The sequence below is a fragment of the Rhinolophus sinicus genome, chromosome 6 (assembly GCF_057876585.1).
Source record: "Rhinolophus sinicus isolate RSI-liver-muscle chromosome 6, RSI-T2T, whole genome shotgun sequence".
Classification (NCBI taxonomy): Eukaryota; Metazoa; Chordata; class Mammalia; order Chiroptera; family Rhinolophidae; genus Rhinolophus; species Rhinolophus sinicus.
In genome coordinates, this window is record NC_142506.1 from 13,560,495 (window position 1) to 13,587,936 (window position 27,442).

Below are 27,442 nucleotides of genomic sequence, written 5' to 3' on the forward strand. Positions count from 1 at the left end.
CTATTAAAACACCCACCAGCTCACTAGTTAAGACCCCCTTAAGTTGGAGGAGGCAGAAAGGCAACAACTGCGAGGAAGGAGAAGTCAAGACGTCTGGAAAGAATTACCCAGTCCTGGCTTCCAGCAGCCCATTGAACCAGGGACGTGAATCAGCCCCAGCCAAAGACTTTCTCCCGATTCTGCGCTTCCTGGGTTCTGCTGAGTCTTCACCCGTCTTTCTTTTTTTTTTTTTCTGACACGAAAAAGAGAAGAGACTTTACGATATCAGGGGAGAGGGACTGGAGCAAAAAAAGAAAAAAGAAAAAAAAAGAAAAAGGAAAAAAAAGAAAAAAAAAGAAAAAAGAAAGAACAACACTCACAAAATAATAATAAATAAGAAAGTTAATTTATTTTTAAAGCACAGACTTTTCTTTTAAGAATTAATAGACTGAAGTGCAACGGAAATATCAAAGAGAATAGTAGTGAATTTTCCTTTTAAAGTGGGGGAGAACCAAACCTTGAAGACGCCCCCATCCTTTTTAAATGTTGTTTTTAAATTTTTTATTTTTTTTGGCCGGTCGTCTCAAATTCATCTGATCTCTTATTACCTCAATTTTGGAAACTGCCCGCCACCGGCCCTCCGGGACCACACAGACAGGCTGAGGACAACTTTATGACCAAGAGCTGAACAAGGTACGTTACACTGGCGCGATTTGGTGAAGGATGAGGGTCCTCCAATAGGCCAGGGAGAGGGAAGAAATTATCAACGTAAGTGTTAAAAATTTTAAAGTTAGTTTTCGACAGAAAAGTTTGAGATCAGAAAATTTCCAACAGACTAAAAATCAGGGAACTTCAGACCACTGTCAGGCTTAGCAATTTATCTTTTACCATCCCTGTGGCGCTCTCCAGAAATCCGCTGCCTTGCTAGGAACACAGGTAAACTCTGCCCGGGAAAGACTGCACGTCCCGGGATGTACTTTTCCATTCCGCATCTTCCGGAGCTACCGAGTTAGGGAACACGAATTTCGACTGTGTAAAGAAAATGTATTCCGCATAGCCGCTTCCTTCCCCCTTACCTTCCCATCCCTTTCCTTCTTTTTTTCCCACACTCTCGATGTGGGGAGGAAAACCCTGGAACAACCCAGCGCGTTTTACTTCCAAGTGGGAAGCCTGCTTCTTACTTGTAATGCAAAGGGTTAAAGCGATCCGGGCTCCCAGCTTCGGAGAGCTGGGACCCCAGAGAAGGAGGGCCCTCCGCTACCTCGTCTCAGCTACCGGCCTCGCTCGGCCACTCCCCCCTTTTTCTCCCGCCTCCCCTCTTTTGCACTGCCTGCACCCCCATTAAAATGTCAGGCTGGGTCTGTCCGGGCTCAGCTGGGCTCCGGAAGCCTTATTCGGGCCAGGGGTCCCTGAGGCCAGCGGTGGCTGTCGCAGACTTCAGCAGGAGGAGGGCGCGCATCCCTGCTCCGCTCCGGGCCCGCCCGCCGGCCGCCCGGGGGCAGGGCGTGCCTGGGGACCGCGCGCGGCGCGCCGGCAGCTGCAAAGTCCCGGGAGCCAATTCCGACGTGGCACCGAGCACGCTGGCGCTTCTTTCCGCAGCTGCAGCGCCAGGCACAGCCGGGTGGGGGGTTTGGGGGCGCCGTTCCGAGAGCCCAGTCCGGGGTTGGGGGCGGGGGTCTGCGGGAGCCAGGGGTGAAGGTGGGAGGCGAGCCAGAGGCTGGGTTGGGTGGGATGATCAACACCTTGGGCAGAATTCGTCACGCTGGTTCCCGCCCAGCTTGAGCCAGGACTCTGAAATGGGTCCATGTGAAGCGGAGGGCGGGTCTGAAAGAAGGGTCTGTGTGAGGGCGAGAACTGGGAGGCGAGGGAAGCTTTTTCCTCCGGCCAAGGAAACGCGCTGAAAGGATAATTAAGGCTGGAAAGAGGATCTGGGAGCGGAGAGGCGGTGCCTGGGGAGGAGGCTTTACACGACCCGGCTCCTATTACACAGCCTTAGGTGCCAGCTTCCCCTGCGCCTCTCCCTCCGTTCCCCAAACGCCGGCGCGCAGCACTTGGACTCTCCGGCCCCGCGCGCCACCGGAGCCAGCGAGCTGCTAGAGCCGCGCTCCTAGGAGGTGCGTGTAAGAGCCCTGTCGGCCCCTCCCTGCCCAGCTTCCCACCCTTGGGGACCGTTGCTGCCGGGTGTCTCCCGAACAGCTGCGCAGAAAAGCTACTCTCCTCCAACCCACGTGGCTAGCTTGGGGATTGCCTTTGACGTCACGCTCAGCGGGGAGGTGTGACGCAATAGATCGGGAAGCGCTGATTGGCCATGAAGGGCTTCCCCGAACTCGAGGTCTGATTATATAGAGTTTCAGCTCAGTGTCAAAGTTAAGGTAGTTCTTGGTTGGGCTTTGCTGAAGACAGTGCTGCGGTTGATAAGAAAGAGAATTTACCCGTTGTAGATTTCAAGGTTCCCCTCCCCCGTTTGCCCCTCTCTCCCCGCAGATTACTCATTACAGAGAATGCATATGATAATGTATCCTTGGAGGTGTTAAAAGGGATTATGAACTTTTAGAAAAGGTCATTTTAACAAAAAATTTAAAAGGTCAACACATTCAAACATGCCAATGAAATGTTTAAAATTAAAATGTGTATTTATATAGAATTGGCTGGAACAAATATATGCCCAACAAACTATTTGTAGACACAACTTTAAATTTTACAGAAAAGAACTCCTAAATTCTAAACTTTTTCATTCCAATGTGTGCAAGCTGACACATTCATTATATTAATTTTCACTGCATTTTTCTAGAGGCTAAATGCATACCTCATACAACCGAGGTAAAGTTTGTTTAATACCCATCATAATCCATCAAAGGTTTTCCTAGTATTTTGACTATTCTTTTACGTTTTTAATAAACGTTTAACTCTTTAAAGTACCTGTTTTAGGATGTATGTTATGTTGTATATGTGTTTGCAATTGTGGAACAAACCAGAATTCTAAATAGACATTTGTGGATTACAGCATTGTAATTAGGATATTATCACTCCTCCTTTTCATTCATATATTACTTGACTTGGGTGAATAGAAAAATGTATTGTAGACGTATTGACAAATATATATTATCTTGAGTTGCTTGTATTGTTCCTAGAACTGAATCCTCACTTTACCAGAGAAAGTTATGCAGCTTACAAAAATTCAAGGCCATAAATTGGTGGCTAGTATCAAATTAGAATGTCACTCACCACAAAGCAGAGATGATACTTGGCCAACTACCTTCCTGGAAAAAAGGAATTGTGCAACAAATGAATAAGAAACTTACTAGAAAGTAAGGCAGATTGGGTAATTCAATTTATAGAATAACCCCACAATGTTGAATTTCATGAATACTTCCTCACACATGTTTTCCATACCAGTTAAGATTTCTTTCAAAACATTTTTTCCCTTGAATTTTTAAACACACACCTTTCCCTGATTCATTTACTTTCCATTCATTGGCACTGTGGGGTAAACGCTTATCTATGGATCAATGTGAAGATCCCTTTTGGCAAAGTCAGTTACATTTTAAATCTAAGGACAAGTAGTTTGTTACATTATTAGCTTCCTGACTTTCACGTGTGGGAGCAATGAGTTAATGAAATGGGAGAATAGAGCATAAACCCCACTAGCCCTCCCTGGGTTCTCTTTTTATCCATGCACACCCAGGCTGTGTTCCACCAAGAGGCTGAAAGGACAGAGCCATTGGCAGCTGGTATGACAGCTGAATGTGGGGACAGCTCCCTGAAGAAAAATCACTTCCATCACCCCAGCTTAGTTTTAATCTTTTCCTCTCTAGCAGCAATCTGCATAGAATAAGTAACATCTTATTGCATGTACCTTAAGTTATCCAAGTCTATTTTGAATGTTATTTAGGTAGACATACTATATACTGCCTTGCTCACAATCTAGAAAGATATATATATATATATATATATATATATATATATATATATATATATATATATATATATATATATATAAAACAAGGTTATACTGTTAAGTATTTTATTATTTAAAGAAATATTTATGAATGAATGCCTCTTAAATGCATACAGCTGTACTGCAGATTATTAAAAATGAGTAAGATGCAGTTCACATTTTAATGGGATTCATCACACAAAAAGTGTACTCAAGTCTTCAAATAACCATAGTGTAAGGCAAAATAGGTTCTGGCCCATAAGAAAAGTAAAATAATAGCTACTGTTTATCACATGTCTAATATGTCTTAGACAGTGAGTTAGACACTTTCCATACATTGTATCTAACATCCTCACCCCAACCCTGCCCTAGAAAAGAAAACTTTATAAATAAAGGATCCTTGCCCAGAAAGATTAAGCAACTTTATCAAAGTCACAGTGTTAGGAATATGTGTGGATGGAATTTAATCCAAGAAACAGTGAATGCTAGAATGCCTTTGAACTGGATATGTATGCTGCAGCTGGATTAGTCACGTTTTATGGAGTCCCAAATAGACAAGAAATCACATTTGATTCAGAGAGATCAGGAAAGACTCATGAATAGACTTGGCATTGGTGGCACCTAAAGACATCGTGCCCAAGAGCCAGTGGAGGAAAAGACAGAACTAAGATTCCATGTCAAGTCTTTTTGTAATGTTTCCCTTTGCCACACTGAAACTTTTGGATGAAGTTTAGCTAGTGAAGTTCAAGAACCAATAGGGCAGTTAGGAGAACTGGCATCCTAGGAGTAATTGACTCATATTAATGGTGCAAATGAAGAGAAATCTGAAACCTAAAGCTCTAGATCCAGACACAGCTGGGGTGACCAGGCCTTTGAAAGGCTTTATCACCTGACCCTGCAAGCTTGGCTCCAGCATCTCTGCTAGGATAACTGCAGTGAGACTGGAGAAAAAGGCCCACTTCAAAGTGCAGAGCGTGGAAACCAGAGTGTACTCTTTCCAAAGGTCAAGCTGAGCTGCTTCAGTATATTATCTTAACTGGGCATTCTGATTTCTGGACTTTTAAAATCTGTGCTGACTGATCTGGGTGGGATTTACTTTGAAAGGAGTCCTGTGTAATATCCTTGGTTTTCTTGATCTGTTATAAGTAATCAAACATACTTTAGACACCGCTACATTAATCATCCCTCCCTCTCACGCCTGAATTCAACCTTTGTAATTATGGACTACTTAGCATTTGACTGAAAGGTTTAAATGTTTAAGTGAAGGTAAGATTTTTTTTTTCTTTCTAAATTTTACCTAGAACTTAAAATTGGGCACGAATGAATCAAACAATGTATGGTTAATAGTTTTACTTAATCCTTGAGCTTTCTGTTAGGAAAAAAATTGTGACTAGTTGCTTAATTTTGTGCAAATATCTATAGTGCATATGTGCACACAGTTGCTTAATAGCAGGTTATCTTGAAGGATCATGCCGAAATATTAAAACAAAAACTTACCAAAAATGATAAAATGCAAAAAACAAAAAGTCCTAATGTTCTAAGATAGTGAAGGAGGAATGAGAAATGTCTGTTTTGAAAAATAAAATACATGGGGAAAATTGTGTCTGAGGGTAAATTTTTATTAGGGTTCAACTAGTTGTACCAAGAGGCTTGTTAGCTGCCCCAAAGTTACACTTCTGTCTAGCATAGTAAACTGGTATCATCTCCCACATTTATAAGCATGTTTTTATTAAAAGGTGTAATAAGGTGTCGTGGTCAAGATCATAGTCTCCATGGTCAAATAATGGTCACACTCCTTGGTGTGAATATCAGCTCCACCATTAAGCCTTTGTGTATTTTTCTCTGAGCCTCAGTTTCCTAATCTGTAAAATGGAGCAGACAGGAGCTCCTCAGTTTGCTGTGAAGATTAAATGAAATGTAGTAAAGTGCTTAGCAAGATGTCTGGTATGTAGGAAGTGTTAAATAAATATTGATTATTATTATTTCAGAATATAGATGCTAAAGACAATTTCCTAATCGTATCATCATAGGATATTATGATATTTTAAAAATCCAATTTACTTAAGTTAAAAACAAAAAACAATTCACCCACTTCTCCCACCTCCAATCCTCCCACCTCTGTCAAGCACCAGTCTGTTCTCTGTATCTGTGAGCTCAGCTTTTATTTATTTATTTACTTACCGATTTGATTCCACATGTAAAAAGTCACACAGTATCGTCTCTCTGACCCATTTCAGTTAGAACAATTCCCTTGAGGTCCATCCATGCTGTCACAAATGGCAAGATTTCATTTTTCTTTATGACTGAATCACACACACACACACACACACACACACACACACACACACACACACCTCTATCCTTTTATCTATCAACGGACACTTAAGTTGTTTCCCTATCTTGGCTATTGTAAAGAATGCTACAATGTACATGGGGGCACAGATACTTTTTCAGATTAGTGTATTTGTTGTCTTCTATTTTCCTTTTCTAGCTTTGTTTTCCAAAGTTCTCCTAGAATTGATCTGGTACTCAACCCTCGCCCCCATTATCTTTAGATACCTGAGCAAGAAATTATGGAACTGTTTTTTTTTAAAGAACAAAAACTGCTGATTGAGGGGCACTCTTAATGGCTCTTATATTCACTGCAGCAAACATAGGGGAGGGATCTGTGCTCTGTCAGTCTGCGCGGACTGCCTGAGTCCAGATGGACTTACTCATTTACTCAGGATGTATTGTTGAGTATCTACTATGTGCCAGAACCTGTTTTCATTTTTTGGTACAGGAATGCACAGTTGATTGAGACTCACAAGTCCTATAGCCGTACAGTGTACATAGTGCTATTTAGAAAATCAAGCAGGATCCAGGGGAGAGAGTGACAGGGAGTGAAGATAAGGGATTGATAAGCTAAGAGGTGTCTTTTGGACTAATGTCTGCAGCCTTTCCCGGATGCTGACTCTACTAATTTGAATTCACGTCAGCTTCCCCCAGATCCAAAATGAAAGGACCACTTTATGAAGCTATGGGGACTCGGTTCTTGCCACTGCACTAGGGCAGTGAGATCAGCTGTCATTCTCTCTCATCCAATATTTGCCCTCTGGTTAATACGAGAAGGTCAAGGGGACGGAAATGGCTCTGATGCCCAATGACCCATAGCATCCTACTTGGGGTATATAATCTAACAGCAAGTCTTGTATCTGCTCTGTGGGTGGAACCAATGGAAACCAGTGCCTTTATTATTGTAAAATAGGATTTGGGCAGCACTGCTGTTGCATAGATGGACCCACCAGCTTCCTTTACGACAACCTCATTCCATGTGCCTTTTGGCTATACCCATATAGAAAATTATACGAGCTCAGGTATCTTCTGAGTAGTGGCTGGTTTTTGTCTGTACCTTAGTGCGTGTCAATTCATCATTTTTCATAACAGCAGAAAGACAGTTTTCAAAGTTCTTTTCTAATCTTTTTTTTGTTTTTAATTTTATTGGGGAATATTGGGGGACAGTGTGTTTCTCCAGGTCCCACCAGCTCTAAGTAGTTGTCCTTCAATCTAGTTATGGAGGGCGCAGCTCAGCTCCAAGACCTGTTGCCGTTTTCAATCTTAGTTGCAGGGAGCACAGCCCACCATCCCATGTGGGAATTGAACTGGCCACCTTGTTGTTGAGAGCGTGCGTTCTAAGCAACTGAGCCATCCGGCTGCCCCTCTGGAAGCTCAGCTGTGACTCGTTGTCTGCAGTCTAGTTGTGGAGGGCGCAGCTCACTGGCCCATGTGGGACTCGAACTGGCCACCTTGTTGTTGAGAGCTTGTGCTCTAACCAACTGAGCCACTCGGCTGCCCTCTAATCTTTTCTTATACAACACGTTTTACTTATCCAGAAACGAAAGGATGCTGCCTATTTTGTGATGAGCGTTCAAATCTATTTAGCAAATATTTACTGAGAATATTCGAATCACCTGGCATTATGCCAGCTTGTGGATACTACTCCTGGTTTTGCGACTTTGAGCAAGTTACTTAAATACTGGGTCTTGGTTTCCTTGTCAGATGTATATGTTATTTGTAACATGAGATTAACAACCTATTTACCACTTAAAGTTATTAAAACTAAGTAGGATCATGCTATTCAACAAAACAAACAAAACTTGCTCCACTGCCTGGAACCTAATGAATGATGAATAAATATCAGCTGACATAACAATGATGCCGATATGGTATTGATAAAGTTATATCCATTCATTCAGTAAATACTTACTACGAACCATAAGTCAGGTTGGTAGTCAGTAAATATTTATAAAGAATATAACTCAGGTTTTTGTCCTTGGGACACATTAGTGAAAACAGATAAAAAAAATGCCTGTTGGCTCTGTGGAACCTACATTATAGTACACCAAGCCGTTCTTTAACACTTGGTTTGGCTTAGAATTCTGTGAAGAATAGTACTTAGTGAATAACTGTTATGAGGGCCAATAGCAACCGAAAAAAAAAATCAATGAATAAGGGAAAGTCTACTGGTCCAAAACAAAAAAAATCCAAGCTTTATATTTTAAATATGAAAGTTAGATTTCTAAATCATCTTTCTATCTAGCAGTAAGGTCTTATGATCTAGGATGAAACTAACCAGATTTTCCAATTTAACAATAAAGCCATATGTCTGACATGGAGAGTTTGCTTATGAAACAGAGTGTTTGAATTGGGGATTGTCTCAGAAAGTCTCACACATATGGTGCCCATATCTATGAAATCACCCAGGGGAAATTATAAAGAAACACATCCTGTGTGTCCCTCCCTGAGATCAATGTATTCCCTCAGTTAAGCCGGCTCTGAAATATGCCATTTACCCTTTGGCCTAGACTGAGATGCTGTGTGTGTGTCATACTAGGCAACAATGCGGTACTGCGCAGAAATAGAAAGGTTTGATTCTAGCCACATCACTGCAAATTACTAGCAACTTTTCCCAGGCTTCAAAAGGACATTCTGTAGACTCCTATGATGTAAGAGGGTGTTCCCACTTCAGCTGTGGCCAGCAGATGCTATGTGAACACTCTCTGTCCACGTGCTGATAAAAGCAAGGAAAATGTGAATAATGGAAAAAGAATAGCAGGCAGTTCTTTTGCTGGCTATGGTGATTTTAAACACAAGTGAAACACACACTTCAGCTTCTCCCTGGCAGAGGGTTTTAGTCCCCTTGAAAATTTTCACTCTTGTGCGAATGACTCACGTCTCAGACACAGAGGAGTTCCAAGTCTGGTGCTCCCAGCACCTTTAGGCATTGGTTAATGCACCCTTTGGGAGTTTTCAGCATCCCGCCAGCTGTTTTCATTAACAAGGGATGCTGTGCTCTCTTGCCTTTCACTGAAAACTCAGCAGTTCACCACTCCCCTAAGCCTGAACTTTTCCATTTGTGCTGCGATTAGCTTTATCAAGGCTCATGTGTTACGTATTATGGTGTCCTATATAAGAGCTAGAAGTGGAACACACATTTTTTTTTTCTTTTTTAAGGAGGGCGCAGCTCACAGTGGCCCATGTGGGGATTGAACCTGTAACCTTGGCGTTATTAGCACTGAGCTCTAACCAACTGAGCCAACCGGCCACCCCTTTTGTGTGTGTGTGTGTGTATTTGTGTGTGTGTGTGTGTGTGTGTGTGTGTGTGTGTGTTAGCTTCCTTGTTAGCCGATTCTTTAAACTACATTGCATTTCTGATTTTTAAAAACACTTTCACAAACACTGATTTTGCTCCTCCCTGCAGCCTTGGGTGGGGTCATTGACAAGTACTACCATATCATCTCTACTTAACAAAAGAAAACAGTGTACACAAGCTCAAGTCCTGGTCTCCAGGCTATGTTGCATGACCTAGGTTATATACATATATATTTTTAAGATTTTATTGGGGAAGAGTGTGTACTTCCAGGACTTTTTTCCAAGTCAAGTTATTGTCCTTTCAGTCTTAGTTGTGGAGGGTGCTGTTCAGCTTCAAGCTGTTGTCCTTTCAGTCTTAGTTGCAGAGGGCGCAGCTCAGCTCCAGGTCCAGTTGTCATTGCTAGTTGCAGGGGGCGCAGCCCACCATCCCTTGCGGGACTTGAGGAGTTGAACCAGCAACCATGTGGTTGAGAGCCCACTGGCCCATGTGGGAATCAAACTGGCAGCCTTCGGAGTCAGGAGCATGGAGCTCTAACTGCCTGAGCCACCGGGCCCGCCCCAACCTGGGTTATATTCTTAGGGTATACTAAACCCAAAATGCATGATGGGTAAACAAACAACAACTCAAATTATTTCTTGGTGTCAGAGTCTAGGGGAGGAATTCCTGATTGGTGGCTGGCTCCTCCCATGTGGCAGTTCAAGAACCAAGCTCCCTATAACTGTGGGCTGTGCAATCCCCTAGGACCTTGTTGATCTGAGCATCAAGGCTATGGAAGTCAAAGAGATTGCAGGAGGCCCACTCTACTCTCCCTTTCAAAAGTCTCTATTGAGAGTGGCCCATCTCCAGTTTGCCAAGGCTGGACCATCATGGCCACATTGACTAGTCTGTGCTCCAAAGGAAAGAAAACAATTGGTGAGCAGCTACACTAAAGTATTCAGATTCACTCAGGACCCCTTCAGTGTGTGACCCCAGGGATGAGAAGGTGAACGTTGCCTCTTGGAGCTGCTCAACTGGATGGTCAAGTAACAGCCAAGATCATACTAGGTGCTATGTGGACATTCAATTTGAAGCCTTAATGTGGAATAGGACAATATAGATAGCATATCCAGCAAGAGATTTTGCAGAGATAATTGCTTAGCTAATGTTTCCATTGAAAATAGATTTACTTAGCTTTCAAAAACTAGTTGAATTAAAGAAAAAGATTAAGTATTCATTATCTGTAAAGGTGACAAAAACCCTGAAGTTGCTGTGAATGATTGAAGATGGGGACACTGCATTTGTACCAATTATATCCCTTATTATAGTTCAGTCTTAGAAGAGGAGGAAAATAAGCTTTAGGGGGAAAAACAAAACCGTGATCATTGTGATTTATAATAAAAAAATATACAATTGAACCCTTGACTAATTCAAGGATTGGGCTACCCACCCACTCAGAAATCCCAGTATAATTTAAGTTGACCCTCCACATTCAAGGGTAGAAAATCCATGTATAAGTGGACCCACACACAATTCAAACCTGTGTTGTTCAACGGCCAAGTATATGCTTCTAAAGTCTTTGGAATTTCCTAAGTGAGGAGAGCCATGGAGGTGTGTTTTGTTAAGTTAATGAGGTGACTTGGAAAGCACCTAAGGATGAGAGAAGACTTGTCAGTGGAGCCAACCATGTGATTGGAGGATATAAACTTCCAGTCCCACCCCTAGTCCTTTTGGGAGAGGAGAGGGGTTGGAGATTGAGTTCAGTTGCCAACGGCCAATGGTGCCTATGTAATTGAAGCCTCTGCAAGAACCCTGAAGGAGAGTGTTTGGAGAGCATCTGGGTTGGTGATCTGGAGAGAGTAGCAAACTCAGAGTAGGGAAGCTCTGCACCCTTCCCTACACATTGCTGTATGAATCTTTGGCTGTTCCTGGGTTATATCCTTTTATAATAAACCAGTAATGTAAATAAATGAGTTGCCTGAGTTATGTGAGCTGCTTCAGCGAATTAACTGGAGCCAAGGAGGGGTCTTGGGAAGCTCTGATTTATAGTCAGAAGTACAGGTGACAATCTGAGCTTGACACTGGCATCTGAAGGTGGGGGGCGGAGGTTGGAGCTGCTTTGTGGCACTGAACCCTTAACCTGTGGAATCTGACACCATCAGGTAGATAGTGTCAGAATTGATTAAATTGTAGGACACATAGCTGGTGTCCAGAGACTTGTTTATTGTATGTGTGGGAAACCTCCTCCCCCACACACATTGGAATTGGGTCCAGAAACCCAAAAAGAAAACTGAAAAGAAAGGTCTACCAGACATCTCCTTTTTTTTTTTTTTACACTTAATGTTGGAGATGCTTTAATGGTCCTCCTAAAGTCCAGTTGTTCAAAACCTTAATCAGGAGATACAAAAACTGTAGGGGGGAGTACAAAATTGGCTATGAGTAAGAGCTGAAATGTGTTTCAGGTTTAATGTTACAGCTTTTAAAAGGATGGGAAACTTACCTATTGAAGTTAAGCATGATGCTACTTTATGACATCTTTGTGCAAACATTTATTGTGTGCTTTCTGTATTCCAGTAAGGTTCCTTCTCCCCAAGATCTAACCATCTGGTGTTAGTGATGGTGGATGGAGGGGACGGCCCTCTGAACAGAATACTGCAATTCAGAATTGCAGGGGCTTTGATAGATGACTATGGGATATCCAGGCATCAAGCCTTTTCATGTCAGCAGAGACTTTGGAAATAATCGAGTCTAAACTCCCTCAGTTAACAGATTAAAACAATGGAGGCCCAGAGAGGTAACCTCTAAAGCTTACATAGCTAGTTGATGCAAGAGCTGGTACTAGAATCCAGGTGTCCTGATCTCCAACCACGGCTGGCTGCATGGAGAAAGGGTGTGAGCTGAGGGATTTGCATTGGAGATGAGATGAAATTACACACGAGCAATTGAGCAAAATCTCCTGTGGATGTTTTCCTGGTCGGTATTGGGGGTGAGGAGACAACATGGTGTAGGAAGAAAGGTTTCCTTGATCACTAGGGGAGTTCGGATCTACACCTCCCTAGCTCTGACGACATACGTAGACCTCCCGAATGCTCCTGCTCTAATACTGTTCCCACGATACCATGTATATAACAAGTGTGGGACGAGAGTCGTTCACCAATGTTTTGTTTGCTTGTATTACAGATGCATTGTGAGAGGTTTCTATGTATCCTGAGAATAATTGGAACCACACTCTTTGGAGTCTCTCTCCTCCTGGGAATCACAGCTGCTTATATTGTTGGCTACCAGTTTATCCAAACCGATAACTACTATTTCTCTTTTGGACTGTATGGTGCCTTTTTAGCATCACACCTCATCATCCAAAGCCTATTTGCCTTTTTGGAGCACCGAAAAATGAAAAAATCCCTGGAAACCCCCATCAAATTGAACAAATCTGTTGCTCTTTGCATCGCTGCATATCAGGAAGATCCTGACTACTTACGGAAATGTTTGCAATCTGTGAAAAGGCTCACCTACCCTGGGATTAAAGTTGTCATGGTCATAGATGGGAACTCGGAAGATGACCTGTACATGATGGACATTTTCAGTGAAGTCATGGGCAGGGACAAATCAGCCACTTATATCTGGAAGAACAACTTTCACGAGAAGGGTCCTGGTGAGACGGAAGAATCACATAAAGAAAGCTCACAACATGTCACCCAGTTGGTCCTGTCCAACAAAAGTATTTGCATCATGCAGAAATGGGGTGGAAAGAGAGAAGTCATGTACACGGCCTTCAGAGCACTGGGACGAAGTGTGGATTATGTACAGGTAGGTTTCCGAATTGCTGCCAGGGCAAACATACATTTAAATAAAGCAGCTTTTGTATCTCTCCAGTCATATGCTTATATCCCATCCGTGTCACTTCTGAACACAGTACTCCTTTCAGTTCATTTGAAAACAGCATGACTGTTGAAAAGCACATTTTGAAAGAGAGGGGAAAAAAATCTTGTAAAACTGTTAAGACTATCTATGAAAATGCTTAACTTGTGCAGTGTTATTGGTGGGAAATCAAGATTATTTTGAACAGGAGACCCTTCCTTCTTTTCTCTCCCCTTCCCTTCCCTTCTCTGCCCCCTTGTTTCTGCCAAGTCAAATCCAACGTCATTTTCCACACTCTTAAAATCTCGAGCCTTGTAAGAAAATAGTGTCTGCCGAGCAGAAGGGTCTTGAGAAAATCTGCAGCCGGCCCAAGGGAAGGCTATAAAATGTGTTTCATGGAGACCCAGCAAAATGGGGGGTGATGAGAACAATTTTGATTGAAAAGGGTAAGGAATTCAAAACTGAGACAGAGAGAGAAAGAAAAGGAAGGAAAATGAAAAGGGGAGAAAGAAAGAAACCTTCCCAGAGTAAAACCCAAAGTAATGTTTATTTCACTCCCCAAACAGCATTACCTCACTCACTGCAACTTGACCTTTGAAAGCGTTTGTGATGGTGTTTGCTTGCATGAAAATTAGACAGGCTGGTCTCATTAATTTCCTGACTGCTCACTCTAGGGTTTCTTTCTCCTCTCCTAGTTCTTATTGAAACTTTCTTCTTTAGGATGTTAGTAGGGTCCCTGTGAGTTTTCAAGGTGTAAAAAATTTTCTCAAAATACTCCTACTTTAGTTAGATTTTGGCCGTGGAGAAGGGAGAAATGTCTCTGGTTAAAAAAAAAAGAAAGAAAAGAAAAAAATCCACTGGGACACTTGTCCCTTTCTCTTAAAAGTGCAATCCTGCTTTTCAGAAGCCCCATCCTATACCTTGGGGACTTTATTGCTGCACAGTCATGCCCAGTGGGTCTGTCTGTAATGGGATGACAACGGGCGCTGGCTTTGGAGTCAGTTGACTGAGGTTCTAATCCAGATACTCACTGGATGACTGAGCAGGACCTCCTCCAATCTCACAAGGGGTTTGAGGTAACAATTTCAAAAAATGTTAAGTGTACAAAAATTACAAAGGTAGCATAAGTTGTTAATGATGGTATTGTCCATATTATGAAAACATTTGCTGTTTATTTGACTCGAAAATTTTTGTCCAGGTTCATCATGACCACAGAGCTCATTTTGGTTCATCTAAAGAGTTTTGAGGCAATTCTTCAATTGATACCAATCTGCATATTTACTGATCTCTGTTTTAGGGAGTTTATAGAGTTTCAACCCCAAGTTTCTCCTAATTTCTACAACTTTCAAAATTAAGGTAGTTTCAGTTAACTCAGGACATTTTTACCTATGAATATAGTGCCACTTCAGGCCCAGAGGAGGGATGAAATGACCCATGTAAAGGAAGGGGTGACTGGAGAACTTACAGAGAGGATTTGAAGAAGGCAGCTCTGGGCCTAAAATGAGAAACCATCTGTTTTGATTTTTTTGCTTTTAATTCCAGTTAAAACAATTGCTGCATTTGTCATTTCTCATCAAGACAGTGATTTTGTGGGTGTTCTTCTTTTTTTTTTTTTAAAATCTGCTCCTCCCAAACCCCCTTTTCTCATCATTCTTGTTTTGAACTTTGTTTGTATCCTTGACAACTTGACATTGTGCCTGTCCAGGAAAAAATAATACAAAATATAAAATACTGGAGTAGGCTTTCTGCTGGAGCCCTAATTAGGCTGGAGAGCTTTCCTTTCTTCAGGCTGAAGCCTCTGGATAGACTGATGGGAGCAGCAGCTGGTAACCCTCCTGGGACTCTCAGTCTATTCCAAGTGCTCAAACAAGGGTGAAAAATCTTGTGGCATTCTGTAACCAGAATGTAATTCCACCCTGCCATCCCTCATCAAATTCCCCAACATTTAACGATGTGTGCCCTATAAAAATGGCAATGTTGTAAGGTTCAAACTAATACACTATCATCTAACATTCTGACTGACCCAGGGTCTGAGGGTTTCAGAGAAGAAGCCACAGAAAGATAAAAGAGAGCCCGTTGGAAGATGTTGGCCACTCAGCATTACAAGCGATTGAGAGACCAAATTTGGAGCTCAGGTTGATTAGGGAAGGAAGGAAGCAAAGTTCAGGTGCTAATACACAAGAGGAAATGGGGGCTACAGGAAGAAATTGACCATCTGGTCACATATTTGCTAACCTGGCTGGAAAACACTGCTTCACTGTGCAGAGAAATGGCCAAAATGATTGGTTTCCAGTTGCAGCTGGGTCTTTGGCACCAGTCAGTACTCTTTTTACTTGCTCCTAAATAGATGTCTTGCTTATTGCTCTCATGACCTATTATTTCATACCTTCACCACTCTTCCAGCTCCCTACCCAAACTCCTCCCTGCTTAACTACTAACAGATGACCTTGCCTCTTATGAAAGAGAAAATCAAAAGTACTGGTTCTGAATGCCATCAAGAGCTTTACTCTCTCCTTCTTACAGTGTCAAGGATTCCCAACCTCACGTCCTATCTCCAAGTTAACCTTTCCACAGACACTCCTGGGACTTTGGGTTGCCTCCCTCTGGTCTCCTCCAGAACAAAGCTTTACATCAATTACTACCTCTCCCTCCATCTCTTTCCTTTCATTTCTACTTCTCTCTGACGACTCCCTTAGCTTTAAAGTCCTTCAAATAATTAAAGCTGACATGGACTATGGGGAGAAGCTTTAGTCTAGGAGAAAGCCAGTGAGTGTGGTATGATGCTAGTGGCTGCTTTTAGAGATGGAGGAGCTAGAAAGACAGAAGAAAAACAATAAAATGAGAAAAGAAGATGAAGGAAGTGAGAAATAAAGAGCATGAGGAAGATTTTCTTAGTTTTGAATCAAAGTATTTTCTGGGCAAACTTACTTTTTTATTTCACAGTAGGACAGATCCAGAGCTGTCTGGATATGGCTTAATTAAGGTAGGGCATAAGTCTTATTTTTTTTTGCCTTTGAAAACAAACAGTATTTATAATAGCATTTTATTAACCAAAGTAACACGTTTATGGCAGTACGTTTTAAAACTATAGAAAAAAGCACAATGAGCTAAATTAAAATGAGCTGCATCACAGACATGACCCACAGATTATCAAATTTAATACTCTCCAGTGTATACATTTCTATTTTTCCCTTATTTTTGGTATTATATTATATTGACATTTTTGTGGGGGTTTTTTGTACTTAACAATATCGGGAGACTTTAAGTATCCTTTGATGTCTAGATTATACAATTGCTTTATTCATATCTCTTATCACCGAACGTGGATAATAAGTGACCAACATAAGTGGTCACCATGCTGTGCGACAAAGGACAAACTAATACCCCTGATGTGTACATTAGGGATTTTGCAGGTGGAAAATGCACAATACGTATGAACATTTTCTAAAGGGAAGAAGGCAATTTTATTGTTAATGTTAATTTAATCTGGCAGCATCCTAGGTACCCAAGATTCTTTGAGCAGCAGAAAGGACTAAATCATTCATAATAAGAGTTGATCCTTGTTATTCACGGATTCTGGATTTGCAAATTACACTCTTCACTAAAATGGATTTGTAACCCCCAAATCAATACTTGCAAGTGCTTTTATGATCATTTACAGACATGCAGCGTGGCAAAAACTTGGATTCAGTCTAGGTGCATGTTCCTAGCTGAGGCCAAACAAGACCAAGCTGGGCCTTCTTGTTTCAGCTTTTCTACTGTCACCAAGTCACTTCTTCATCGTCTATGTGGTATCATATTTTTCACATTTTGGAGATGTATCTGTTTAACATGGCTCCAAGTGTAGTAGTGCAAGAAGGCTGTGATTGCCTATGGAGAAAATGTTAGAGCTTTGTTTAGGCTTGAGTTACAGCGCTGTTAGCCATGAGTTCGATGTCAATCTCACACACACACACAGTGTATAATATTTATATATATATATATATATACACACACTATGTACATGTATACTATATATTATATATACTATATATTATATATTTAATATATAGTGTATTAAAACAGATACAAATAAAACAAGGTTAGGTATTGATCAGCAGACACAATTGTTGTGACCCAAGGCTCGGAGGAACCTAACCCTGTATTTCTGCTAGAAAAAAGTTTTTGCTATTTGCTAAGTCAGTGTTCACAGAAACTTAGTAGAACATAACTACTGAGAGTAATGAGAGTCCACTGTATGCAATATTTGATTGGTTCCTGTTCTGTATAGGAAGCCTAAGCAATGGGAAATATTCTGAGCACCGATGTTGAGAGTGTTATATGTCTCTTTGTATCCTTCATTTTAGAGGATAATATTAAGGGCACAGTGAAATAGAAATGGGGAAATATGAATTCTAGACGGAACTCTGTTGTTTACTTGGTATAGAATGAATGCTCTCTGAGATCGCTCCCAGCTCAGGACTCTAATTCAGGACTCTAACATTTTAGTTTCTTTCTAGTAACACACTGTGTTTCCCCGAAAATAAGACCTAGCCGGACCATCAGCTCTAATGCGTCTTATAGAGCAAAAATTAATATAAGACCCGGTCTTATATTATATAATGTAAGACCGGGTCTTATATTATAGTAAAATAAGACCGGGTCTTATATTATAGTAAAATAAGACTGGGTCTTATATTAATTTTTGCTCCAAAAGACACATTAGAGCTGGTTGTCCGGCTAGGTCTTATTTTCGGGGAAACACGGTAGTCTAATTGTAGATCGTTTCAGACACATTTGAATTTGTTCATTGTGATAAGAGAATTCTCTATAGGTAATCAATTCCCATGTTCTTTTAGAGATTCTACTGGGTCATCTATTTGTAGTAAGGGTCATCATCCATTAGGTAGGTGTTTACTTAGGGAGCATAAAAATGTAAAGATTATTACCTAAGACTAGTGGCTACTTCTACAGTCCCTTGTAATTTACAAGGTACTTTTTAGGCTTTGTCCCATCCAGTACCATGATGATGGTAAGTGGCTTGTTCAAGGTCATAGAACTAGTGAGATGTAAGACTCAAGACTTAATTGAGGCCTCTTGATTCTGATGGCATTTCTTATCATACGCAAATCTTGGCTAAAGAAAAACATCTAATTTATTAATATTTTATATTTTTTTATGCAGTTACTATTTATAACATGGAAATGGAGATAACCTTTAAAACAATCTATTAGAATTGGGGCCTAGAATACATTAATCGCAACTTTTTTTAAATTTGCTTTTTATTATTTTACCTTTTTTTTTTTCAATTTTAGGAAAGAGATCCCTGCTCCTGTAACCAATTATTTTAGTCCCAAGGTTGGCAAACTTTGCTTGTCAAAGGCTTGGTAGTAAATATTAGGCTTTGTAGGCCATGCGGTCTCTGTTGCAAATTCATCAACTTTGCTCTTTTAGTGTGAAAGCAACTGTAGATAATAGGAAAACGAATGCGCATGCCTGAGTTCCGATACAACTTTATTTATGAAGATTGAAATGTGAATTTCATATTTTTCATGTGTTACAAAATAGTCTTTTGATGTTCAACTATTTAAAAAGGTAAAAACCATGTTCAGCCCAGAGGCCTATCAAAACAGGTGGCAGGCTGGACTTGGCCTACAGAACTAAGTTTGCCACCCACTGTTATTGATAGGAAAGGAGAAGCACTGAACTCTTGGCTAGGATAGTGAAGGAGGAAGAGCCATGGTCTGACATACTTTCATTGATGATTTGTTGTTAAGAATGAGGTGGCTGGTTCCTCCCAACAAGCTCTCTTTGCCTTTACATTTTCCACTAATTTTAGTCAAAATTTGGTGACTTCGTTTCACTTCAGAATCTCCTAGTGAGAAATCTTAGGACTAGTGATCATGTGGCTTAAGCAAATTCCAGTGACAACATTCAGTGTGGACAGAAAAACGTTTTGATTTGTTCTCTGCTTCTGGTGTGCAAATCATGTCCTGTAGTTTCTCTCCATGTGAGGTTAAGCTCTGTGTGAACTGGTGGATATCCCCCCACAGCGTCTTAGCCTAGAGCTAAATAATCAACCAGCATTCATGACATTACATATTTGTTATTAATTGGCGAGGAGACAATTAAACATCTTGTTCCTACTATACTGACTTTACGAGGAGCTAAAGTTACTCTCTTTGCACACTAAAATGTAAATACTATTAGGTTCATGAACATACATGCTTGTACATACTTTCAAAGATTCTGGCTTTCTAGTTGGCATATTCAATCACCAAATAACATCCAGAAATTGAACTTCACAAAGCTCTTTAAATCCACTGTCACAAACCCCTTCCCAAGACGTTTCTCAGAGCTTTCTCTTCTGACAGTTAAACTCCCTATGCAAACAGTCTCTCTCAGAGAACTTCTGGTGAGGGGCAGGGCTAATTTAAATATGCGGAACCTCAGAAGTTTGGTTCAAGTTCAGTCATTTGTAAGGGGCAGTTCCCTTGGTCTGCTTATGCTCACAAGCATGCGGGGTTATTTGAACATTAATTCTAGATTGCCCCCTTCCTGTTGTTTTTAGACTTATTTTAGCTTTCTGGTTTTACCTTTCCCAGCTTGAGTCAACATAAGTGGGTGTGGCCATGAACTCTCAGGATGTTGGATTCTAAAGGTGGACTGAACTTCTGCCTTTAGTTTCTCTACCCTCCTCACAACTCTGCCTGCTCTGTAGCCACATTCAAACCAGTGATAGACAAGGCATGGCAGAGGCAAAACATTGCTTTGGAGGAATTTCTTTAGGCTTCTGAGGCTTGAGATGCTTGGGTAGAAATCCAAGTATTAGTAAAATCCTATTTTTTACTGTGAAAAACTAATGCCTAGCTGCTGTCAATTTTTTTTCCTTCCCTAAAAGAGACCATGCTGGACCAAACTAGAATGCTGAAAAATAAGAATAAGTAAATAAACAAATACATTAGTACATGGGTTTTTATTTAGAAAATGGATGCTTCTAAATAAGTTAAATAAAATAAAGAATTCAGAAGTTAACCCTAAAATTGATATAGTTAAATCCAGAGAGGCGATAATTTCATTTTTTATAATTGGATACCCCATAAACTCCAATAATGCATTTAAACTGCTGTTTTCACAAACATGTATACCCAACAAAATGTATACACATTTTAAGAAAGGAAAAACCTGTGTTAAAATTATAAAACTCAATATATACCAATAACAAAAGATGAATACAAGTCTACGTGTATACATTTTTTGGACACCCCCGGTATATACACTTTTAAACAGATACCAGAAATTTATTATTCTTCTTCTTAAATTTTTCTTATCTGTATTACCCCATTATAGAAAGATCTAAATGTTTTATTTTAATTTTTTTATTAGATTCACGTGTACAAAACAACCTAGTGATTAGACATTTATATACCTCACAAAATGATAACCCCAATAAGTCTATTACCCATCTGCCATATAGTTATTACAATGTTATTGACTATATTTCCCCATATTGTACTTTATGTCTCTGTGACTATTTTTTTAAAATTACAGTTGACATTCAATATTATTTTGTATTAGTTTCAGGTGTACATATAAATATAGTTTTCCAGAAAAAATAGCTATTAGTAAAATTTAGACAGGCACATTTTTAAAAATATTGAGATTCCCTAGCTAATTATGTGAAGGACTCTATATATATCTGTATCCCCTTCAACTCTGAGAGTTTCTTTTACAAATTGTTTTCTTAGTTTTTTGTTTTCATTTAAAACTGGTGTATGAAATCCCTATTTCTATAATGCAGTTGAGAACTGTAAAGATAATTCCTTTTGATATAAATAAATAGCATAAATCTTGATTAAATCCATCCAGTATAGCCAGAGTTGATGGTAAAATAATGAGAACTGCAGATTACACCTCAGTTGCTGCCAATCATGTCATTTATTGTTTCCATGGGGATGTTAAACTGGTTCATTGCATGTCAACTTTGAACACTTTATATCTACTAGGGCCTTGCTGCATTCCCCAGAAAAGAATACTATGTCTTATTAGTATCAATCAGGGAGAGCGAGGTAGCAGTACTTTTCCTACTGCTGATTTCTTTGATCATGTGGAAGAACCTCCATCCACAAGTATAACTCACCTGTGGGAAAGGTAGTAGCCGTTCCCAGTTGTCTCATTTCTCCCTAAGAGAAGTGACTTAAACTGATTGGTGAGTATGGAAGGAGTAAGGGGTAGCCCAGCTCCTGCTTCCTCCTTCCTTCTGGGAGTAGGCTACCACCAAGGTGCAAGCATCTGTGATACCTTCTGCAGGAAGAGGCTGGCCCCTTTGGATGCTATTGAGAATAGATAACTAATACTGGGGAACATAATTATGAAGCCCGCTACTCTACAGAAATAAGCCCTGTTCTCCACATCAGCTTTATGAGTATACAGCTGAGATTTTGGTTTCTCATCTCCTTTATTCTATCTCATTTTCCAGTTGGTTCAGAAATCAGCCTGGAAAGACAAGTACTGATTATAACTTTGTCCCATTGGGCCACCAGTAGAAATGCCTGTCGCAGGTTCGTGGGTATAGACTAATCTGAATAATTTTCTTGAAATCCTAGTTGATTTGGTTTCATAATTGCTTTTTTTGATTCATATAAGCATTGTACCATTAGCATTTCTAGAACAGCTTAAGATAATATATATCTGCTTTTATAGTCAAAGGGCTAGATGAAACTTAATGCTCTAGAACAAAAACATGAGCTGAGGGTTCTGCTAGCTCCCTTTTTGATGCTTTGTCATCTGCCAAGGTCATATGGACATCTCACTTCAGAATTATACAGCCAGCTGTAGGAGATTGTTCTGTCTTTTACTCATCATATTAAAATGGGAGGGGGAAATAACTTTTCAATAAACCTCCCTTTTAGTACAGTAATAGCAGTTTTTCTATCATTATTCAGACCTGAAGGACAAGTTGCCTAAAAGCCTTATTTAAGCCAATTGAAAAAAAAATAAAATCTAGGGGTGACCAAACCAAGATGTTTTCCAAATCCTAGAAAACTGGGATGTTACTGCGACATGAGACTTTTCATTGCCCAAATTGGGAACATCCATGGCAAACGGGGACATGCTGGTCACCCTATAAGACATACCTAGTGCCTACATTCCAGCAATGTCATGAATTTAAATAAGGAGCTTGCTGTAAACAAGCACGTTGTATGGGCCGTGATATGTAACAAACTCTGTCATCCCTGTGATACGTCTTATTGAGGCCTTGTGACAATAAGGCTGAAGGCATAATGTGCAGGCCCAATTTTGATTGTACAGAGCACACTCACAGTTCTTCCATTCCTTTAACTCATTTTCTACTTTCTTTGCAGGTTTGTGATTCAGACACCATGCTTGACCCAGCCTCATCTGTGGAGATGGTAAAAGTTTTAGAAGAGGACCCCATGGTTGGAGGTGTCGGTGGAGATGTCCAGGTGCATATGGCTGCACGTTTTTCCCGAGTCACTTTTAGTAGCACTTCTTAGTCATTGACTTGATGAACATATATTTACTACTCACAGAAAGCTGTGCCAGGAATCATTTTTGGTGCTAAAGATACATAAGAATGTGCTTTGGACTACTTTATTGCCTCTTCTATCAAATTGAAATAATTTAGGATTTCTTTGCTTATCCTGGGATATAACCCATGTCTGTAGTGCCTGATAAGTTATATATAACATACTGTAAATGTGTAATGATTTCCACCAGATCTTCTTGAGCCATAACTTCATGTTCTGGAAGAATCTGATGTTGGAGTTCATTTAGTTGCAAATGAACTAAATTATGGCAGGAAATGAATTCTATATCTTATATATTTAAAAGCTGATCAATATGTGCTTGATGAAAAAATACAAGTTGGAAAACAAAAGGAACAGAAACTACAACTCAAATTTGTACTAATAAGAAAGGCAGAGAAGCAATGAATTAATAAGTGGGTTTTCCAATTATTATTTACTTCTCACTAATTATTACTTATTTCCCATTATTTGCTATCCATGGAGAAACAATTAGTGCAGCAAAGATTAATGAAGGCGATTTGCAATTTGTGGAATGGGAAACTGAATACGTAAAAATACGTCAACAATAAATTGAGTCCTTTGCTAGTGTGAGATCACATTTTAGCCAAAGGTGAAAAGCACATTGAAATTTTACTTTAAAGTTTAGGTGTTGTGTTGCTGTATGATGCATTTTGTATATGCATGATGAAAGTGAAGGCAAAGAAAAGATACGACAATGGATAAAAAATAACCTGGTGATAAAAATGAAACGTGCAGCACCCAGATGAACACTGAACAAAATTGAAACAGGGTAGAATTTAGAAATATTGCCAAGAAAAAGCTTATAATTTTGAATATTCTTTACACGAGCATTATTTCAGGATTCAAGTTTTCGGGGGAGGCCAGAGCAAACCCTTTTATCACTGGCATTGCAAAAAGCGGGGAAGAAGGAAAATTTATAGCCAAGGGTTGGATGAGTCGGAAATGAACCAGAACAGACGGGAACAGGCCTTAAACCCTTCAGATCTTAGATGGTAGAAAAGAGTGGCTGGGGAGAAGAATTGAGGGATTGAGAACTAAAACCTAATTTAAAAAAAAAAACCAACAAAAACCACCTCAGTGTTATAATAAGAACAAGAACAAAAAGCATAGCAAGAAGAAGTCAGAGAGCGATGAAGTAGAAAATAATGTCGGAGTCCCAACACATACCCCCAGCTTATCAAATTAATCTAGTAATATAGACTCAGAGAAAATAAAATATAATCATGTCAACAAGAAGAAGGGAGCCAAAATAATAGGCCAAAATAACAAACCTCTAAATAGTAAGTAACCTCACAACAGTACAGATTTTGTTGGTATTTTAAGCTAAGGTTTATCTTTTATTTACTTATTTTTCCCTTTTTGCAGATTTTAAACAAGTATGATTCCTGGATCTCCTTCCTCAGCAGTGTGAGATACTGGATGGCTTTTAACATAGAAAGGGCCTGTCAGTCTTATTTCGGTTGTGTCCAGTGCATTAGCGGGCCTCTGGGAATGTACAGAAACTCCTTGCTGCATGAATTTGTGGAAGATTGGTACAATCAGGAGTTTATGGGCAGCCAATGCAGTTTTGGGGATGACCGGCATCTAACGAACCGAGTGCTGAGTCTGGGCTACGCAACGAAATACACGGCTCGATCCAAGTGCCTTACAGAAACGCCTGTAGAATATCTCAGGTGGTTAAACCAACAGACCCGTTGGAGCAAGTCGTACTTCCGAGAGTGGCTGTACAATGCCATGTGGTTCCATAAACATCACTTGTGGATGACCTACGAAGCAGTTATCACTGGATTCTTCCCTTTCTTTCTCATTGCCACAGTAATCCAGCTCTTCTACCGGGGCAAGATTTGGAACATCCTCCTTTTCTTGTTAACTGTCCAGTTAGTAGGGCTCATAAAATCATCCTTTGCCAGCTGCCTTAGAGGAAATATCGTCATGGTCTTCATGTCCCTCTACTCAGTGCTGTACATGTCAAGTTTACTTCCCGCCAAGATGTTTGCAATCGCAACGATCAACAAAGCTGGGTGGGGCACATCTGGAAGGAAAACTATTGTTGTTAATTTCATAGGACTCATTCCAGTGTCGGTTTGGTTTACAATCCTCCTGGGTGGTGTGATTTTCACCATTTATAAGGAATCTAAAAAGCCATTCTCAGAATCCAAGCAGACAGTTCTAATTGTTGGAACGTTGCTCTACGTATGCTATTGGGTCATGCTTTTGACTCTGTATGTGGTTCTCATCAGTAAATGTGGCAGGCGGAAGAAGGGACAACAGTACGACATGGTGCTTGATGTATGATGTTCCCTTGTTTGACATTTGCAATCACACATGCAGACACACAAAACCTGAGTTCCTCTAGGGACTGTCCAATATTGTGGCATCAGATAATGCCACCAAAGGAGACATATCACTGCTGCTGGGACTTGAACAAAGACATTTATTTTGATTCTGCCAAAGTAAAGTGATACACCAACAAGAAGAAACTCAGATTTAACTTGTTATTTCTATGAAAATGGGAAGAATTCTTTGTTTATGCACTTTTTTCCTTACTGTACATCTGCCTAACAGTGTTTTGCCCTATATACCTCACTAGCCATGCTTTATGTGGGTTATCATGGAAGAAAAGGATTTTGGAAACTCAAGGAAAAGTTCTTACAACATATACAACCTAACTTATGGACTGTGTTGATAGCTAATTTTTTTTTTTAAAGGATTTTCTGTTTAACTCTACCAAATGAAATGCCAAAGGAAATTTTAAAGGCCGTTGGCTGTGCTGTATTTTTATATAATTGTACTGTGTTTTAAAATTTTGTATGCCAATTTTTAAAACAAATTCTGCATATTCTATATTTTACTTCTCTGCCAAAATACACCTGTTCTTCCTCCTTTTAAAAATAAAATAGGTTCTAAAAAAATTCAAACTTATAAAAAAACCTACCCAAAATGTGAAGCTTGGTTGACTGATGTTCATGATAGAAAGAATAAACTGTTTTTCTCTCTCTCTACCTTTTAAAATCGAATAGTTTATTTCTGTGAAAAGTATTTAAACGTTCAATATTTTAACTTTTTTTTCATTCTTTTAGAAAAGGCCAATATACCTGTCACACTTTGGGAGTAAAAATACATACTTATATGTACAAAAAAAATAAATCATTGAAAATCAAGGCCAAAGGGGTAGAAAAGTGCAATTTTTTCATAAGATTAATAAAAGGGAATGCTAGTCCTCAAAAGAAAACACTGGGCATCCAGCACTGGACATAACATACGTATCAAAGATGAATAATCGATGGAGATTCTGGCAGTGTTTTCCCAGGCTGAGTAAAAAAGGAAAGTGGAAAAAATTATCTGTATAATTTGGACAAATACAATGTAGTTCATCATTTTGTTCTGTGGCCTGAATTCACCAAATCCTGTCTATATATTTAACATTTTATACCTGTCTTTTTTTTTCAGTTTGCCAGTTCACTTTACATGTTAGTATGAGATTTCCATGTTTGAGTTGGATAAATTATAATAAATATAAAGCATTTAGATTCAAAATAGCAGATTCATGTTCTATCCTTTTACTTTCTAGGGAGGAATTTTTTTTTCTGAATTATACAGATAATTTCTTCATCTCTTCTGTTCTTGGCCTACGTAGATATGTTTACATAGCAGAAATGATATCAAGGTTTAATAAGTGTATCAAGAATTGGCACATAAAAAATAAAAGATGAACCAGGTACCTGTAGTCCAGCTAAGCTTGCTTCTCCAGAGCCTTGGTTATCCATTTTGACCTTTGACACGACCCATCTTGTCTTGTAGCTGGTGCCATGCAGACCTGTGTTTTAAAAACAATCGAACACATGAGTAGTTGCAGAAAAAGTATTGTGATGAAGCAGTCATGCGGAGAAGGGTTGGACTCTGTTTCCTGCCTTTCTGCTTCTTTTCCATGCAGACCTCTATGTTCCATCTATCCTGCCTAAGAAAAAGCTGCACATTCTACCTTCGGAATACAAAAAGGTACATAACATTCTGCGACTTGCTGATTGGAGAGCTTGTGGGAAACAAACACCATGCCAATAAATGAGACGAAAACTTGAGTTTGCCTTTTTAACTATTTATGTTCTAAGTTAAGCTTTGATAACATTCAAATGTCAAATTCGCTCATTCTTATAAAAGATTGAATTAATTGCCTGTATTTATTTTAGCAATTATTCAATGTATTTCCAGTATAGGATGTAGAGTATAATTAATTTTTTTTTGTAAATAAAATATTTTTGATAAGATGATTGTGTTTTTTTCTAAGGGAAGGGGGGAATTTCAAACAAAACAAAAACTTTTGTTTTCCTTATATATGGATTTAAGTATGGGATGTATAAAAAACAACAACACATGGTTGGTCAAAAATAACAAGTAATTTAATTTCACTAAGAAGGTAGAAATCTTCAAAATTGGTGTGGTTGGGGAATTAGAAACTGGAGACTAGTCTTAACACAATCTTTGTCTCTAATCTGATTCTACTTTTCCTTA

General features: G+C 39.7%; 1 protein-coding gene across 1 annotated transcript; it reads left to right on the forward strand.

Annotated features, from left to right (window-relative positions):
- Positions 1-27,198, forward strand: HAS2 (hyaluronan synthase 2). Its single transcript, XM_019713473.3, has 4 exons — positions 1-672; positions 12,705-13,331; positions 22,727-22,828; positions 24,299-27,198. Exons 2-4 carry the CDS (start codon positions 12,705-12,707, stop codon positions 25,226-25,228), a joined length of 1,659 nt encoding a protein of 552 aa, XP_019569032.1. The 5' UTR covers positions 1-672; the 3' UTR covers positions 25,229-27,198.
- Positions 27,199-27,442: the final 244 nt, after the last annotated feature.